This window comes from Scyliorhinus canicula, chromosome 10 (assembly GCF_902713615.1).
Source record: "Scyliorhinus canicula chromosome 10, sScyCan1.1, whole genome shotgun sequence".
Taxonomy (NCBI): Eukaryota; Metazoa; Chordata; class Chondrichthyes; order Carcharhiniformes; family Scyliorhinidae; genus Scyliorhinus; species Scyliorhinus canicula.
Genome location: NC_052155.1, coordinates 113,300,373 through 113,320,073, shown reverse-complemented (window position 1 = coordinate 113,320,073; position 19,701 = coordinate 113,300,373). Strand labels below are relative to the sequence as shown.

General features: G+C 47.3%; 1 protein-coding gene across 5 annotated transcripts in view; it reads left to right on the top strand.

Annotated features, from left to right (window-relative positions):
• eya1 (EYA transcriptional coactivator and phosphatase 1) overlaps window positions 1-19,701 on the top strand; it is a 365,193-nt gene that overhangs the window by 210,867 nt on the left and 134,625 nt on the right. For all 5 annotated transcript variants that reach the window (XM_038809594.1, XM_038809593.1, XM_038809597.1 and 2 more), the window contains one exon: window positions 2,159-2,339. In XM_038809594.1, the coding sequence (XP_038665522.1) occupies window positions 2,159-2,339 (181 nt within the window). The remainder of the gene's footprint in view (window positions 1-2,158; window positions 2,340-19,701) is intronic.

The window sequence follows — 19,701 nt, the reverse complement described above, 5'->3', positions numbered from 1 at the left end:
GCAAGGGAGCTGCAGATTCTGTCTCGGCTGCTGTTTCTGCCTTTGTCACTGGTACACTGCGAGCATCTCCTGCCTTCTGGTGACACTCAGTGCCACTAATTGAATTTTGAGCTTTCTACCTGCCAATTAGAACATCAGCATTTCAAAGACGCAGTGGCGGTACAACACCGGGACCCAGAAATTATCTGGGCTTTGAAAATCTAGCCCTTGAGTACAAAATCGAGGCTGGTACTCCAGGTACAATGCTGAGGTAGTACTGCACTGGAGATGTCATCTTTTGGATGAGGTATTAAATCAACTTCTGCCCTTTCAGTTGAATGTAAAACATCTCATAGCACCATTTCAAAAAGAGGAGAGGAAACCTGGCCAATATTTAATCCTCAGTCAACAGCTCTAAAGTAGATATTCTAGTCATTATCACAATGCTATTTGTGGGACTTTGCTGTGAGTAAATTGACTGCTGTGTTTCCTACCTTAAAAAGGGGACAACACTTCAAAAGTACTCCATTGGCTGAATTTGGCTGAATGGGAAAAGTGCTAGATAAAAGGAAGTTATTTTTATCTTCTAATGTTGCACAGAAGAATAGGGTTAACTTTCACCTGGTCGCTGACTTGTATACATTTCATCACCTTGTTATGGGCCACGGTTTAGAGAACCCCAAAGTGTATCATGGAGTTCACCTGACCCACAACGTTTAATAGATTGTGGTATGGGGAGTACACTGCCCACTCCAAAGGTGTGGTACAGCAGAAATGGAAAAGTAATTTTTAAAGCAAAACAATGTTTATTCTATGAACTCAAGTTAACCTTTTTAAAACATACAGTGAACATCTTCACAACCATCAATTCAAATACAACCCCCAAAGAATACAACACAAAGTAATCCTTAATAACTTCCCAAACAACATCCAGAAGACAAAAGAAACACCTTTTAACAGAAGCACATTCGGTTTACATTCACTACTGAGAACATTTATAATTCTGAATTCACCAAATGATCAAGAGGTAATCTTTTCATGGCAGAGAGAACAGCAGTACACCTGCTTTGTCTGGCTTCAGCTCCAACACTGAAAATGAAACCAAATCACACCCTGCAGCAAACAGCCTAAAATGAAAGTAAAAAAAACTGACAGACAACCCAGCTCCACCCACACTCAGACATCACTGATAAATATCCATTTCTTAAAGGTACATTTCTGAAGCACCCATTTCTTAAAGGTACTCTCACATGACAACCTCCTTCATTGACCTCACAACTATGACCAATGTTTTCAACCTCCTATTCAATATTCATATTTGAGTAAGCTGAAATTTAAACAAGTATAATGTCTGCAAAACCGAAGTCACCCTCCTGCAATACTGATGCTACTCCAGTCTCACGTCCAATACTTTCTCCTCAGGCTCAGGTGGGAAACATTGCAATACTGTTCAACCCTAGATTAACCTTTATTCTCCAGATCCAGATGGTCACGAAGGCCATTTTATGTCACCTACACAACATTGCTTGTCTCTCATATCTATCTTTTATCACTGATGGCTGGACTTTCTCAATGTTATCATTGTCAGACTTCCTACTTCTACAATTCATAAACTACACTTCATTAAAAATGCAATAGCCAACATCCTCATCCACACCAAGGTCCACAGCCCCATCACCCTGTTCTCCCTAAAGTCCACTCGTTTTCCATGTGTCCAATCAACAAGTGTAAGATTCTCAGGCTCACTTTAAATGTCCCCATGATCCACTTTCATGAACTTTTACAATTATGTCTCCATAAGTATATTGCTGGTCTTTCAGCATTAGTTTACTTCCTATTCCTCCTTTCCCTACTCCGGTATTGCTCAGCCATTCTTTCAGTCATTTTGTTCTGGCCTCTTGAACTCCCTCCCTCGGCATCTTGCTTTGTCATATTTGTATTTCAAAAACCACTTCCCCTTTGACCATGTATTGCACATCGTGATTTTGTTCCTTTCTGCCCCCACTGAGTGTTCACTGATTATCCACTGCCCTTCAAAGTGTGGGACATCTCTGCATGGAATGAATATCATAGAATTGTGTTATTATTATTGATGTATCATATACAATTCAAATATATTTCAGTCGACAGGTAAGAATATTTAAACAGCATCTAAATATATTTATCTTACCTTTTCTAGGACTATTCTTATGCAGGTTTTGGCCAGGGGCAATATGCACAGTATTATAACAATTCTCCATACCCTTCCCCTTATATGATAAGTAACAACAGCAGTCCAACAACTCCTTCAACCGCTACAACATACCAGCTGCAAGATATGCCAACTGTCACTAGCCAAGCTGTTACGGATTCTGCTACAGGTAATAAAATACACACTTTTATTTGCCATTGAATTTTATAGAATGAAGCAATAACAAATCATGAATCAACTGGAGGAAAAAGTTAACTTGCGCAAGGATTTAGCTGGTGTAAGTATTCCTAAGAGTGAATCTGAAAGGACCTGAATTTTCTGTGTGCAGCTGTGGAATTTCTTGCAGTAGGGAGTAGGAATTTGGTACAGAACCTGGATCTGCTGGGTTCTACACGTTTAAAATGAGTTGAAAATTACATCGGTCATGATGATGGAAGGGACAAATGCCCAACCTATAACCTGTTTGGTCCGAAACATCTTCTGGCTGTAACTTTGCTTTAGCTGCATATTTTAGGGAAGAAAAGTTCTCCTGTTTACCTGAAGCTTTTAGCTTCCAACCTAAGACCTCCTGGAGATACTTCTTTGCCTGGAGAGTTTGGGATAATAGTTGTCCAAGTTGCAAAATGGCAGCCCTAATGGAATTTCATTATATATTCAAAGTATGTTGAAGAATGAATATGTAGGTATATGGTAAACACACTGAGCAAGGCAACACCTAAGAAAAATCAGACCCTCCTGTTAATACCAACCAACACGGTGGATTGACCCAGGTGTTTTTATAAATATTTGGAGTTAAGGCAATGGTGCAATCACAAAGCCCGCATGGAATTCTGTCAACTGTTTAACTGGACATACAATTCACATTAAGGCTGTGCTTACAGTTGTAGAGAAGATTATAATAGCATTTGTTTTGCAATTAGCATATTTCAAGGTGTGACATGTCTTCTGCTGTATAAGTCAGTCTATTTTTAGTACTCCTTTACTATTGAATTGTCGGATTTCCCAAGGTCCTTGCTGCAATTTTGTTCTGTATGCCGTGACAGACAATCTTTGCCATTTCATAAACAGAAAGGGAATCCACTTCCTGAATACTCAACTGATATGCGATGAATGGCAATTATTTCCTCACATGATGAAAACAATGTTGTCAGTTGCCATGACATATATACCATCTGGCAGCTGTTTTAAAATGAAGCACACATTAGGAAGGCTCATAGAAGACAAATACTACTCTCTCTCCAGTAACCCATCCCTGTGCCCAGCATCATCTATGCAGCGAAAGCGATGCAGTGATTCCCACATAAGAAAAGCAATTTGAATAAAGAAATCAATGGACATGCTAAAAAGATTCAGATTCTGGATAGGTTGGGGTATGTGGCAGCCTGACATGTCTTCCACAATTTTGCTGTCCAGAAATGTTTAAAGATTGACATGTCAAAGGACAAGTGGAGAGAGGCAGATGGTAACATTGTATATCGACCACAGAAAAAGGAAACAGCAGCAATTGTTCAGGACACCATCACTGAAGCATGAACCACTTTACCAAAGTACCTTTTCCTTTATGCAGGAAGCCCTATCTTGACCTACTCACCTTTACTTACTTCCTCCATTTCTCTTGTATGTAACGACAATTGGTCAACTCCAAGTCACACTTCAATCACAGTATTAACTACTTCACTAAATTAAATAACTAATGTAATATTTACAAGAACAGCTATCCCACTTGAACTAAGGGGACACTGGAGGACCAGCATATGTGCAAGAACAGACTTCATAAAAGCATTAATGTTTTCAAAACTCAGAGTGAGTTCATCAACTATCCTCCAAACCCACCAAAGTGCTGATTTGGATGTGTTCAAGAGATCAATGGACTCCCACTATCTAAAGCCTGTAGTCAAAGCTGCAATGGATACTATGGCCCAAAGGCTATGCAATCAAGCTCTCTGATTTTCCTGAAGTTAATGAAAATCCACTTCAAATTGTGGTGCAGAGAATGGCATTGAACTCCATTGCTATGCGGAATTGCACAGTGTCTCCAACATGTGTATGATGTGAGCATCAGTGAGCATTCGTCATTTCACATCAGTACCCTGAGAACTTTGGCTGCATTCTCTACTAGCACGGTTGACATTTTCTTTGTCTTCTCTCAAGAATATCAGGCTCCACTTGCATCAATTCAGTTCCATAATGCCTTTCTACAGATCACAGATGTCTTTAAGTTACAGTGGTAGAGTCCCTATCTCTGAGTTGGAAGCTCCAGTTTTGTGTTCCGCTCTAGGAGTTGATGGTCATGGAAGGTGTGTTCATAACATGGCCGAACAGGTTGATCATCAGTCTGCATGTCCTGCCAATACACATTTGGCTGGCAGTATAAGTGGGAGAGTCCACTGGTCAACCAGAACCTGCAGAAGGCAATGGTAAATCACTGAAATACCCTGCCAAGCTTAACCATGACCAAACACATGGAGATCCATGGCTGCCAATGTCTTTTTAGGACATGGTACCTGAAGACAGGGAGTGTGCACCCTTTCCATCTGCCACGTCCAGTTCCTGAGTATGCACAGCTAGCAAGATACTGATCCATTGCCTGCATATATTTGAAAATCCCTGAAACACACTTACAGGTTTGTAGCATGCAGTGATGCCAGATGAGGTGATCTTCCCATCATTGAGTACGTTGATTACTTTGGCCAGAATGTTAGCATATATATGTCAAAGCAAAGAATATTGGAACATTAAATCTCTCTGTGGCATGTCTGTGCAATGTGTAGCCAAGGAGGCCTAAATACTATTGAATCTCAATAAAACCCCGAAACCAACTAACACAGTTCCACTTTTCACAAAGGGATCATTAAAAGAAGTGATTGGAACAAGTGATTGATTATGTGTCAGCTGTATAAGTATTTATTTATCTTTGGTTACAATATAGCAGGGGTCCACCATAATATGACAACAGATGGTATTTGATTAATAGCATGTGATAGTGTAAGGTAAAATTGTTTGTGTATGATTACTTGACATCTGTAGTTTGTCCTTTTAAGAACTCATGCTTCTTTGTTTTAAGTTTATCCTACTGTATTGCTGACACCAATTCTATTCCTTCACTGGCACTCTCATCCTCTTAGTCGAGGAACATAGAAACAGGAGTAATCCATTCATCTCCCTGAGCCTGTTTAGCCATTTAATGCAACATGGCTGATCTATGACTTAATTCCATATACTTGACATCCTGAACAAGATGCACTATGAGACTTCTCTTCAAGGTGAACTTATGGAGCATACATCCAAATGGGAGTATGGGAAAGTACAGGACCAGGAAAGAGGCTTTTGTTTTCCGTCCCTGATAAAGCTCTTTACAGCTGCCTCTCAAGTTTACTCTCAAATGTCTAACTTCCTCTGTCTAGCCCTCCGCCCAATACAACACCATTACTGATAATGAACTGATCAATTGTTCCCTCATCTCTGGCCTAAATACCTTTACTCATTTCACATTACTCAGTGTCTCTTAATTTTGCAATTCGTGCTCCCTCCCCCCCCAACATGGTTTTCTTCTTTGCTCAGTTAAATCTGAGGACTATCAGGCAGCACGGTGGCGCAGTGGTTAGCATTGCTGCCTCATGGTGCCGAGGACCCGGGGTCGATCCCGGCCCCGGGTCACTATCTGTGTGGAGTTTCCACATTCTCCCCGTGTCTGCGTGGGTATCATACCCACAACCCAAAGATTGCAGGGTAGGGGGATTAGCCACACTAAATTGCCCCTGAATTGGAATTTTAAAAAAAAGAAATATGAGGGCTATCAATGGAATTCACCTTACCTTGTCATTCATTTCTAAATCTGGCCAACCACTACCCCAACTCCCTATCCTAATTTAAATTTATTTTATTACTCTAGGATTGTCATAGAATGTTAACGGTACAGAAAGAGACCATTTAGCCCATCATGTGGATGTGGATGATTAGCCCAGGGCTAAATTGCTGGCTTTTAAAGGAGACCATGGCAGGCCAGCAGCGCAGGTTCAATTCCTGTACTAGCCTCCCCGAACAGGTGCCAGAATGTGGCGACTAGGGGCTTTTGACAGTAACTTCATTTGAAGTCTACTTGTGACAATAAGTGATTTTCATTTCATTTCATGTCTGCGCAAGCCGAGAAACAAGTCATTCAGCTTAATCCCATTTTCCAGCATTTGGCAATATCCTGGCAGGTTATGACACTTTGAAGTGCATATCCAGATATCTTTTAAGTGATTGAGGGTTTCTGCCTCTACTACACTTTCAGGCAGTGAGTTCCAGACACCTATCACCCTGTGGGTGAAAAAAATGTTTCCTCATTTCCCTGCTAATCTTTCTAGCAGTCAGTGAATAGGCCCTCCCCACCCACTCTAGGCTCCTCACAATTTTGTACATCATGATCAAATCTCCCCTCAGCCCCCTCTTCCAAATAGAACAACCCCAGCCTATCCAATTGATTGATTGATTGATTGATTGATTTGTCACTTGTACAAAGTACAGTAAAAAGTTTTTCTGCGGCCAAGGGAACTTATACAGTACGTACACAGTAGACAAAAAGAATAATCGACAAAGTACATCGACAAGTAGTAATTGGTTACAGTGCAGAACAAGGGCCAAACAAAGCAAATACATGAGCAAGAGCAGAATACGGCGTTGTGAATAGTGTTCTTACAAGGAACAGACCAGTCCGAGGGAGAGTCGTTGAGGAGTCTAGTAGCTGTGGGGAAGAAGCTGTTCCTATGTCTGAATGTGCAGGTCTTCAGACTTCTGTACCTTCTATCTAATGGATAGGTCTTGAAGAGGGCAAAGCCTGGGTGTGAGGAGTCTCTGACAATGCTGCCTGCCTTCCTGAGGCAGCGAGAGGAGTAGACAGAATCAATGGGAGGGTGGCAAGCTTGTGTGATGCATTGGGCTGAGTTCACCACACTCTGCAGTTTCTTGCGATCTTGGACCGATCAGTTGTCATACCAAACGCGATGCAGCCGGATAGGATGCTCTCTATCACACATCTGTAGAGGTTTGTGCGAGTCAATGCCAAATTTCTTTAGCTTCTGCAGGAAGTAGAGACGTTATTGGGCTTTCTTGACTGTTGCATCAATGTGAGTGGACCAGGGCAGACTGTTGGTGATGGTGATCCCCAGGAACTTAAAGCTATCAGCCATCTCCATGTCAAAGCCATTGATGTTGACAGGGGGAGGGGAGGTGGGTCTGAAGTCGATGATCAGTTCCTTGATTTAGAGAGAGGTTGTTTTCGGTACACCATCCAACCAAGTGATTTATCTCCCTTCTGTAGTCTGTTTGAGATACGACCCACCACGGTCATATCATCCGCAAACCATTTGCCACACAGTTGTGTGTATAGGGAGTACGGTAGAGGACTGAGCAATCATCGGTGTTGAGGATGATTGCGGACGAGGTACTTTCCTGATATATTGCGGTCTGTTGGTGAGGAAGTCGAGGATCCAGCTGCACTGGGAAGGGTCAAGTCCCAAGATTGCAGAGTTTGGTTATTAGTCTTGGCAGGATAATTGTGTTGAAGGCAGAGCTGTAGTCTATGAACAGCAGTCTGACGTAGATGTCCTTGTTGTCAAGGTGTTCAAGTGTTGGTTGTAGGGGCAAGGAGATAACATCTGCTGTGGACCGGTTACGTCGATAGGTGAACTGCAGTGGATCAAGACCATTTGGGAGGCTGGCATTGATCCGTTTCATGACTACATCTTTCTTCATAGTTGTATTTCTCCATTCCTGGTAACATCCTCGTGAATCTCCTCTGTACCCTCTCTGATGAAATTACATCCATTCTTTAATGAGGTGACAAGAAAATTCTGCTCTTTTGAGATGCCTCTTCTTCAGCGCCTCCCCCTCGCCTCTCCGCCGCACGCCCCCCACCCCCCTCCCCCGCCCCATGCCACTCGCACCCAACCACAAGACCCTCTATCCTCACTTCCAAAACAAGAGTTTTTTAAAAATTATTTATGGGTTGGAGGCATCACTGACTAGGCCAGCATTTGCTGCCCAACCCTAATTGCCCTTGTGAAGGTAGTGATGAGCTGCCTTCTTGGACCACTGTAGTCCATGTCATGTCATGTAGCACCCACAGTGCTGCTAGGGAGAGCATTCCCAGATTTAGACACGGCAACAGTGAAGGAATGGTGATATATTTCTAAGTCAGGACTGTGAGTGACCTGGAGGGGAATCTAGAGGTGTTGGTATTCCCATTTATCTGCAGCCCTTGTCATTCTAGATGATAGCAGTCTTAGGTCTGGAATGTGCTGCCTAAGAAGCCTTGGTGCATTTCTGCAATGCATCTTGTCGGTGGGACACACGGCTGCCACTGTTTATTGATGGTGGAGGGAGTGAATATTTGTGGAAGGGGTAGCAACCAAGTGGGCTGCACTCTCCTGGACGATGTCAAGATTCTTGAGTATTGTTTGAGCTCTACTCTTCCAGGCAATTGGAGAGTATTCCATCACATTCCTTACCTGTGCCCTAAAGATGGTAGACAAGCTTTGTGGAGTCAGGAGGTGATTACTCGCTGCTGACCTGCTCTTGTAGCCACAGTGTTTATATGCCTGGTCAAGTTCAGTTTCAGGTCAATGGTAACCCCCAGCAATGGTAATGCCATTGAGTATCAAGAGGTGATGGTTAGATTCTCTCTTAGAACATAGAACAGTACAGCACAGAACAGGCACTTCGGCCCTCGATGTTGTGCCGAGCAATGATCACCCTACTCAAACCCACGTATCCACCCTATAACCGTAACCCAACAATTCCCCCATTAACCTTACACTACGGGCAATTTAGCACGGCCAATCCACCTAACCTTGTTAGGTTATCTATCTTGTTGGAAGACTATCTTGTTGGAGATAGTCATTGCCTGGCAGTTGTGTGGTAAAAATGTTACTTTCTGCTTGTGAATCCAAACCTGGATATTGTCCAGGTCTTGCTGCAATTGGACATGGACTGATTCAGTATCTGAGGAGTTACAAATGGTGCTGAACATTGCTTGGTGCTGATGCTTTTTATCATTGTTAATGGCTGACTTTGCTCAAACAGAGTAAGAAGTCTTACAACACCAGGTTGGTGTTGTAAGACTTCTTACTGTGCTCACCCCAGTCCAACTCCGGCATCTCCACATCATTGCTTAAATGGACTGACTATCAATTTAAGAAGTATCATCAACCCCAGCTCCTTATAGCTGTAATTTAGAATTACAGTTAGACTCTGACTCAGCTGTAGCATTCAAAAATAAATTGCAAGTTAGTTGAGAGACCTTGGCCGGGATTCTCCCCTACCCGGCAGGGCGGCGGTCCCGGTGTGATGGAGAGGCGTGAACCACTCCGGCGTCGGGCCGACCCAAAGGTGCGGAAGTCTCCGCACCTTTAGGGGCCAGGCCCTCACCTTGAGGGGCTAGGCCCGCGCGCGGAGTGGTTGCCGCTCCGCCGGCTGGCGTGGACGGCCTTTGGTGCCACGCCAGTCGGGGCCGAAGGGACTTCGCCGGCCAGCGTAGGTCCATGCATACGCCGGAGCATCAGCGGCTGCTGACGTCATCCCCGCTCATGCGCAGGGGAGGGGGTCACTTCCGCCTCCGCCATGGTGAAGACCATGGCGAAGGCAGAAGGAAAAGAGTGCCCCCATTTCACAGGCCCGCCCGCTGATCGATGGGCCCCGATCGCGGGCCAGCCCCCCCAGGACCCCGGAGCCCGCTCCCGCCGCCTGCTCCCGCCGGTAAGGTCGGTGGTTTGATCCACGCCGGCGGGAGAGGCTTGACAGCGGCGTGGAGCGATTCCTGCCCCCGCCGAATCTCTGGTGGCGGAGAATTCAGGACACGGCGGGGGCGGGATTGACGCCGGCCTCCGCCCCGGTGGGGGGGGGGGTTGGAGAATCCCGCCCCGTATCAACAGCAACTTCCTGCTTTTGCCAGTTAATTGTCAATCAACTAAAAGTGGTTGCCTAAATGAATGTTAATTAGGAAAACAGGATGCTGCTTTTTTGTAACTTGGGTGTGAGTCACAAGCTCTCTATGTAAATACACAGTGGTTTCTGCACAAATTGGGAAAGCTCAGAATGATTTAAGAACTGAATATGCTGGGCTGGAGTGTCTCAACTATGAAGAGAGGCTGGTTCGGCCAGGGTTCTTTTCCTTAGAACAGCGAAGGCTGAGGGGGGACCTGATCGAGGTGTACAAAATTATGAAGGACATGATAGGGTAGATTGTAGAAGGGTCAATAACCAGGGGGCATAGATTAACAGTAAGGGGCGGGAGAGTTAGAGGGAATTTGAGGAGCAATGGGCGGGATTCTCTGATCCTGAGGCTAAGTGTTGATGCCGTCGTAAACACCGTCGCGTTTTACGACGGTGTCAACAGGCCCCCAGGAGCAGCGATCCTGCGCCCTACAGGGGGCCAGCATGGCACTGGAGCGACTCACGCAGCTCCAGCTGCCAATACCGCCGTCAAACGGGCGCCGCGTCTCTGCGCATGCGTGCTGCGGCCGGCGCGAATTTGCAGATGCGCCTTCTGACCAGCGCGAACTCGCGCATGCGCACTAGTTTCCTTCTCCGCGCAGGCCCTGACGCAACTTGGTGTGGAGCGGACACCCCCATCAGGCCATCCCCTGCAGGATGGACGCTGAGGTCCCGCCGGGTTGGACCACACGTGAACGGCGCCAATGACCGCGCTGGCGCCAATAAATACATACAACATGCAGTGCAGAAGGAGGCCATTCGGCCCATCGAGTCTGCACCGATCCACATAAGCCCTCACCTCCACTCTATCCCCGTAATCCAATAACCCCTTCTAAACTTTTTGGAAACTAAGGGCAATTTATCATGGCCAATCCACCTAACCTGCAGGTCTTTGGACTGTGGGAGGAAACCAACGAAGACATGGAGAGAACGTTCAGACTCTGCACAGACAGTGACCCAGCGGGGAATCAAACCCCGCTGGGACCCTGGTGCTGTGAAGCCACAATGCTCGCCACTGTGCTATCGTGCTCCCCTTAAAAGGAATATGAAGGCAACTTCCTTCTAAAAGATGTTAGTTTTATTTTCCATGTTCTATCTCTGATGGATCATGATTGTCTTTTCGTATTTATCTCCCTTGTTTGGAACAATTCTGATAAAAGGTTGAACAGTAAGTGAAATCAAACGGACATGCAAAGATCAGTTTTGGTACATTTGTATTTAAAAATTATCCAAAAATGCCATGTCATTAATGACCTTAAAACCTATTCTTCTATCTTGACCAACAGAAGTTCAAGGGAACAATATATTTTTCAATACAAATAGATGCAAATGGCATCGGTTCTCCAGTCACCGGAGAATCGGCGGACTGGCGTCGGGGGCGGCGCCACGTGAATCATGCCCGGCCCGCCGATTCTCCGATCCGGCCCCGGTCAGAGAATCCCGCCCAGTGTTTTCACCTAGGGGGTGAATCTGAAACTCACTGCCTGAAAGGGAGGTAGAGGCAAGAACCCTGACAACATTTAAGAATCATTTAGATGAGCACTTGAAAACCTATTGAATACAAAGCCACAGGCCAGGTGCTAGGAAATGGGATTAGAATAGATAGGTGCTTGATGGCCGGCACAGACACAATGGGCTGAAGGGCCTTTTTTTGTGTTGTAACACGCAGTGCAGGGAGGGAAGTCGGTGCTTCTCTTTCTTCCTCCAGTAGCTGGTGGGTGTTTTTCTTTTGCCTCTAAGCTAGGACGTTGTAACTTGCTCTTGCTTTACTAAATTTGTTAAAAAAAAGGTTAGACAGACATGATGGGGCTGGTGATCTGCTTTGATTGCAACATGTGAAAGTTTGTGGAATGCACTGCAGTCCTGGACAACCATATCTATGGTAAGTGTCTGTGATTCACGCAGCTTTTGGCTCAGAGTTGCTGAGCTTGAACCTGAGATTCAGACATTGCAGGGCATCAGGGAGGGGGCAATTACCTTGACACCCTGGGGTTAACTAGGCCTTAGGGTTGGGCAGTAGTCAGACAGGAAGCTGTGACTGTAATGCAGACAGGTTTGGGGATTTCGAAGGAGTTTCAGTCGTTGGCGTTGACCAAAAGGTATTAGATACTTGCTCTTTGAGTGGATGAAGATGCAGGCCCACAGGGTTGATGAGCAAACTGGGCTCCATGGTGCATCGTGCCATTCAAAGTGGGAGAAGCAAAAAATAAATCTGATAATGATGAGGGACAGTATCACGAGGGGAGGGGGGGATGGAGATAAATTTGGAGGGGGAAGAGCTAGTTGTCATAGTCCAAGTAGGAACCCACGACATAGGTAGAATGGAAAATGCAGTTCTGGTAAGCGAGTTTGAGGAGTTAGTCTCCAAATCAAAATGCAGATCACTCAAGATGGCGCCGGAGCGAGGCCACTCTCTGCGAGCACTCCCTAACAGATCCTCTTTTTATTTATCTTATAATCGTTCTAATCTTTTCCCTATTATGTATTTTCTTTTATTTCCTTTTCTTTTCATGTACTTAATGATCTATTGAGCTGCTCGCAGAAAAATACTTTTCACTGTACCTTGGTACACGTGACAATAAACAAATCCAATCCAATCCAATCCAAAGGTAATAATCTCTGGATTGCTTTTTTTTAACGTATTTTATTACAAACTTGTATCAAAGTAGGTTACAGCAAGTAAACACCCCGGGAAATATACTTCCCAACAATCAACTATACAGTCTGTACAGAAATTTCTCCTTTTTCACCCCCCCCCCCCCCCCCCCCCCCCCCCCCCCCCCACCTCCCCATCATCCCCCCCACCCCGCGACAAACAGCTCCTCAAATACAGTCCCAAACATCCCCCACCTTTTCTCAGACACACCCGCTGAGCCCCTTAACCCGTACTTTAACTTCTCTAACCACAGGAAGTCGTACAGGTCACCAGACCATGCTGCCACCCCTGGTGGCAATGCCGACTGCACTCCAGCAAATTTTGCCGCCGTGCAATCAGAGAGGCGAAGGCCAAGCTGTCAGCCTTCCTCCTCTCCATGAGCTCTGGCTTCTCTGAAACCCCAAATATCGCCACCAAAGGGTCCGGGTCCACCTCCTCCTCCAGTATCTTGGCTAAGATTACGAACACTCCCGCCCAGAATCTTCCCAATTTTTTGCAACCCCAAAACATGTGATTCGCTGGCCCCCGCCCACACCTCTCACACTCATCTGCTACCCCTAAAAGAACTCACTCATTCTCACCCGAATCATATGCACCCTGTGCACGACCTTAAACTGTATCAGGCCCATCCTTGCACAAGAGGAGGTCCCATTTACCCTTCGCAGTGCCTCACTCCATACTCCCCAATTCATTTCCATTCCCACCTCCGCTTCCCATTTCTCCTTGATCTTCACCGCCCGCTCATCTCCGTGCTCCCCTAACCACTTATATATATCCCCAATTTTTCCCTCCCCTTCTACATCCGGAAGCAGCAGTCGCTCCAGCAGGGTGCATCCCGGCAATCTAGGGAACCCCTTCCAGACCTTTCATGCAAAGTCCCTAACCTGCAGATACCTGAATTCACTACCCCTCAGCAGCTCTACCCTCTCCCTGAGCTCCTCCAGACTGGCGAACCCTTTCTCCAAATACAGATCTCTCACCTTGACCAACTCCACTTCCTTCCAGCTCCAGTATACACTATCCATCCCCCTGGCTCAAACCCATGATTCTCGCACAGCGGCGTTAGCACCGCCATCCCTTCCACCCTAAAATGCCTCCTCAGCTGATTCCATATCTTCACCATGGACTGCACCACTGGGCTCCCTGAATACCGACTCGGAGCCATTGGCAACGCTGCCGTCACCATAGTCCTCAACTAGACCCCTTACAAGATTCCTCCTCCACCCTATCCCACTCTACCCCTTCTCCTTCCCACCACTAGCACACCTTGTCCACATTCACCGCCCAATAAAAATGAAGCAAGTTCGCCAACCCCCCTGCTGCCTCTGTCTCTGTAACAGGGTCCTCCCCACCCTCTGCACCTTCCCCGCCCACACAAAGTCCAAGATGATCATGTCCGCTTTCTGAAAAAAGGCCTTTGGTATAAAGACCGAGAGAGCCTGAAAGATAAACAAGAACCTCGGCAGAATATTTAAGATGACAACCCCAAAGTTTGCGAACGCAGAGCTCGAGTCCTGGATGCGGTGGAGGAGGGGGAATCACCCTGTACCCTGGCCCAGGAAGGAGGCTGCCAGCTGCCGCCCTTCACCGTGCCTGGGCACAGGTGGCAGAGGCCTGCAAGTGCCATGAACAACGTCGTCAGGACCGGCCAGCAGTGCCGCAATACACTGCATTACCTCCTCGGGGCAGCCAGGGTGAGTAGGCAGCACCATGCCCCTGGCACCAACCGCTGTCCCACACGCCTATAACCCAACTCCCCCACCGGGGGTGTGCGAACTCCCTGCACCACAGGCCGGGTGACCTGGGAGCTTAGGCCACCAGCTACCCACTCCCTGGGCCGCATGCGTCGGACAGGCTAAAACGTGTTCGCTGTTTCCTCCCCCCCTCCACCAAGGAGAAGGCAACGTACATTTGCTGGGAGTGGGAGAAAGTAGGATGGGGACCGTCGGACTTGAGGGCCCTCGACGTGGTCGGCGGCCCACAGGAAAGGGAGGTCGCCGGGTTAGAGTCCGGCCAGGGGAGAGGAAGTGAGACTCCACTTACTTGTGGTTCCCCATGACACGTTTGTCAACCCCCCCCCCTCTCCCCCCCCCACACACACACACACACACACCATCCCCACACCACCTTCACTTTACACCACTCCCACCCTCATCTCCCCCCACCACCACCAATACGCTCACTAACCCCTAGCCCGGACATCATGGAGCTAATATTGTTCCTCATTATTGTGTTAATTTCCTCCTTAGCGAGCAATGCAACTCCACCACCTTTTCCTTTTTTCTATCCTTCTTAAATATTGAATACCACTGAAGGTTCAGTCTCCATGTTTGGGCACCCTGCAGCCATGTCTCTGTAAGCTTGACTATATCATTATAGCCGTTCACATCTATTTGCGTGATTAATTCATTCACTGCATTGCGAATGCCTTAAAGCACATTCCTTGTCCCGTTCCCATTATCTTTTACTGTGGCCCTGTTTGACTCTGGCACTTGGTTTCTATGCCCATCACTTTTCTTATTCCCTTTCTGGCTTTTGTTCTTATCCTTGGGCGTGACTTGACCAGAACATTTCCAAGTGTCATTTTGGACGCGTTTGGTGGGGTTTAGCTTGACAGCCACTTTGGTGAGATCGCGGCCCAAAGGCACTTAGTGCCGAAAATGAGCCCCACGAGCTTCTTACCATTACTGGGTGTTTTGCCATCTGATTCAGCTGACTCCCGCCTCAGCGTCTCGCTGTTAACAAGAGGGAGCTGCTTTTAAATGCTCTCTCACCACTCAGTCTCAGTCAACATGCAACATGGGAGCGCGAGGACCTGCTCCTCGCTTTGGGGATGCCGACCTGGCCAGGCCTCTCGATGTGGGTGTGAGATGGGACATCCTGTTCCCCCGAGGGAGTCGGAGGACCAGCAGCAGGGTCAGCAAGGCTGCCTGGGTTCCAGTGGCAGTCAGTGCGGGCAGCATGACCAGGACGACCAGCGTTCAATATCAGAACACCAACGGCCTCCACTGAGCTGCAAGGGTAAGTTACCAACTCTCCCCTGACATCAGTGCGACCTGCCACCCCTCAAATTCCCAAACCTCCCCCACAGACCACAGGTTGGCATCTCGCACTCTCCCCAAATCCAATCTTCATGCTTGATCCTCAGAACTCCCTGGCACCCACCGGCACAACCCCTTTGTGTCCAGGTGTGGTGCCCACACATGCCCACTGCTACAGACACCCTGACCCATCAATCATGTGGCTCGCAATGCCCTTTCTTTGTCCCTGCAGGAGAAGATAGCCCAAAGTAAGCAGGAAAGGGCCAAGGCCGGCGGTGGGCAGAGTCCTAGAGATCCGAATCTTCACCCGCAATGAGAAATGGGCCTTGGAGATCGCAGGTCTGACTGAGGAGAGGGCTGTCACCGACAGCGAGGTTGGCCTGCACCACAGCCGTGAGGATCCACTGCCCCTTCACCCAGATGACCTGCCTCAAGTCAATAGTTCATCTCAGACAAAGTGATCCTTCCCTCTCGCTGACCACATGTCCATTGTCTAGCAGGATCTCCATCTGACGAGGCCAGGCCATCTGGAGCCGTTCCAATCCCACCACCTGAGAGATCACCTCAGAGGAGAGCTCTGAGGAGACCACCATTGAGGGATCACAACTCTGGATGAACCAGTTGCATAAAGGTGCAGGGCTGCGGTTACCTTCACAGCCACCAGCGGTGGGTGTCCTCCTCCTCCATGCGGTGCCAAGTGCAATCCAGGAAAATGTGGCACCGGTGCCACACTGTCTCTTTGTTGAGACAGAGTCTTCTACAGCACATACTGTCTATCATCTTATTGAAGGACCAACAACGACTGTACACCTTGGGCTGTTACTGGCCTCTCCCTCTAGGCTCCTCCTCGGCCTGATGGGTGGCTGGGTCTTCAGAATGTGCGGCAGCCACATGCACATGGGGTGTCGCCGACAGCCTGCTTTGTCGCCGGTATCTGCCTGCATAAGCTGCCACCAGCAACGCGAGGGCAGCCGCTGTACGATCAGCACCAGCATTCACTTTGATATCAGTAAGGAACTGGAGAAGGAGAGAGACTGACAATCAGTTAGGGTTTCCAGCCTGGGAACTTCAAATCCCACAAGCGTTCATAGAGTTCAAGCATAGCGTTCAGGCTTCAAAGTTTCCTTGAGTTGCTATGCACTAATCATCCTCTGAGGATGGCAAGTATACCCCAGAGTAGGCACTTGGGTTGAGGAGTGTGAAGTGCTCTAACAACTAACAAGGCTACTTTGTCATTTGCAATATCCTTCAGCTATGAATCTTAGAGGCCAATCACAGTCAACGGGAGTGAGATTGACTTCCAGCATTGAAGCCACAGCGAGGCTCTGTCCTGGAAGTGTTTGGTCGGGCAAACAGACTGCAGCTTGCCCCTGTTATGGGTCTCCACAATATTTAAATCTGGCGTGAAGGCCTCACAGATGCAAAACCCCTCAACTCCCCCTCGCCTCCCTCCTCGCTCCCACCCAACCCCCAGCACTGGGACAGCAGCTCCGCTGCCCTTGAGCTGAATGCCAGAAAATGTCCAACGATGTGCAGGTTAGGTGGATTGGCCATGCCAAGTTGTCCCTTAGTGTCCAAAGATGTGTAGGTTAGGTGTGGCTACGGGGATTATGGGGGATGGGGTGTGCTGCTGTTCCGGGTGGGAGAGTGTGCCTAGGTAGTGTGCTCTTTCAGAGTCGGTGCAGACTCAATGGGCCGAATGGCTTCCTGCACTGTTAAAATTCTATAGTTCCCAAATGGCTACTCATCTACTCGCTTCCCCTCAGCAGCTATTGCTTCATGTTGAAAAAAAAGTAGTACTAAACTACACCCATGTGATTTCTCGCTGGTGAGTTGGGTAATTCTCTGCAAGCTGCTGCATTTGATGTCAGTCTCACTAATGCAATTGAAAAAAATGCAAATGAATATTAATGATATGCTCACCACCTTTGGGTGAAATCCAGAACACACCTTCGGGAGCGGGCTGGATGAATTTCAAACTGGTTCACGACCGGTGCGAATCTCAATTTTGGCCTTTCCTGCTATTCATCATGGCGCACCTAGATCCGGACAGGGTGCAACACAGCAGTTGAATCGTGCCTCTTGTTTCCTCCTTCTCTTCCTCTTTGCATAGGTTCCCAACCCTCTGCCATTTTAACCAAAGTCATACACCAGATACATCTATGACATTTTTTTCCTTTGGACCCACGGCGAAGAATCACTGAGACGACTACACGATGAAATCAATAAGTTCCATCCCACCATCAGACTCACCATGGACTACTCTCCAGAATCAGTTGCATTCTCGGACACACTCATCTCCATCAAGGACGGTCACCTCAGCACTTTGCTTTACTGCAAGCCGATGGATAACCTCACGATTCTCCACTTCTCCAGCTTCCATCCTAAACACGTTAAAAAGCCTCTGGACAAGCCCTCCATATACACAGGATCTATTTAAACGAGGAGGAACACAACAGACATTTACAGACGCTGAAAGACATACTCATAAGAATGGGATATGGCGCTCGACTCATCAATCAACAGTTCCTACGCACCACAGCAAAAAACCGCACCGACCTCCTCAGAAGACAAACACGGGACACAACCAACAGAGTACCCTTTGTCGTCCAGTACTTCCCCGGAGCAGAGAAACTATGACATCTTCTTCAAAGCCTTCAACACATCATCTGTGAAGACGAACATCTTGCCAAGGTCATCCCCATATCTCCACTACTTGCCTTCAAACAACCGCGCAACCTCAAGCAGACCACTGTTTGCAACAAACTACCCAGCTTTCAGGAAAACAGCGACCACGACACCACACAACCCTGCCAGGGTAACCTGCCAGATCATCAACATGGGTACCACCATTACACGTGACAACACCACCTGTCAGGTACGCGGTACATACTTGTGTGACCCGGCCAACGTTGTCTATCTCATACACTGCAGGAAAGAACATTCCGAGGCGTGGTACGTTGGCGGGATCATGCAGACATTACGACAACTGGTGAATGGATATCACACGAGAATCGCCATGCAGGAATGTTCCCTTCCAGTCGGGGAACACTTCAGCAGTCAAGGGCATTCAGCCTCTAATCTTCGGGTAAGCGTTCTCCAAGGTGGCCTACAGGACACGCGACAGTGCAGAACCGGCGAGCAGAAACTGATAGCCAAGTTCCGCACACATGAGTACGGCCTCAACCGGGACCTTGAATTCATGTTGCATTACATTCACCCACCACCATCTGGCCTGGGCTTGTGAAATCCGACCAACTGTCCTGGCTTGAGACAATTCACACCTCTTTAACCTGGGGTTATATCTCTCTCCAAATGCATTGTCTGGACCTGTAAAGACTTAATTACCTGCAAAGACTCGCATTCAAAATATCATCTTGCATCATTGAATTTGTCTGTATATGTGTTTTTGGAACCCACCTCTTCATTCACCTGATGAAGGAACTGCGTTCCTAAAGCTAGTGATTTGAAGCAAACCTGTTGGACTTTAACCTGGTGTTGTAAGACTTCTTACTGTGCCCACCCCAGTCCAACCCCGGCATCTCCACATCATCTGCCATTTCAGTTGAAACTCTCCTCAACTACTCTAGAAAATACTTCCCTTTGGACATCAGCCCAGGCCCAGTTTGTACTGGTCACATCTCCCCCAGAACTGGTCTTAATGTTCCAAGAATCTGAAATCCTCCCACTTGCACCATCTCTTCAACCATGTATTAATCTGATATATCTTGCTATTTCTGTTCCAATTAGCATATGGCACTGGTCATCTCCCTGAGATCACTACCTTTAATCTCCTACTTTTCAACTTACTTCCTGATTCACTTGATTTTGCTTTGAGCAACTCTTCCTTTTTTTTCCTG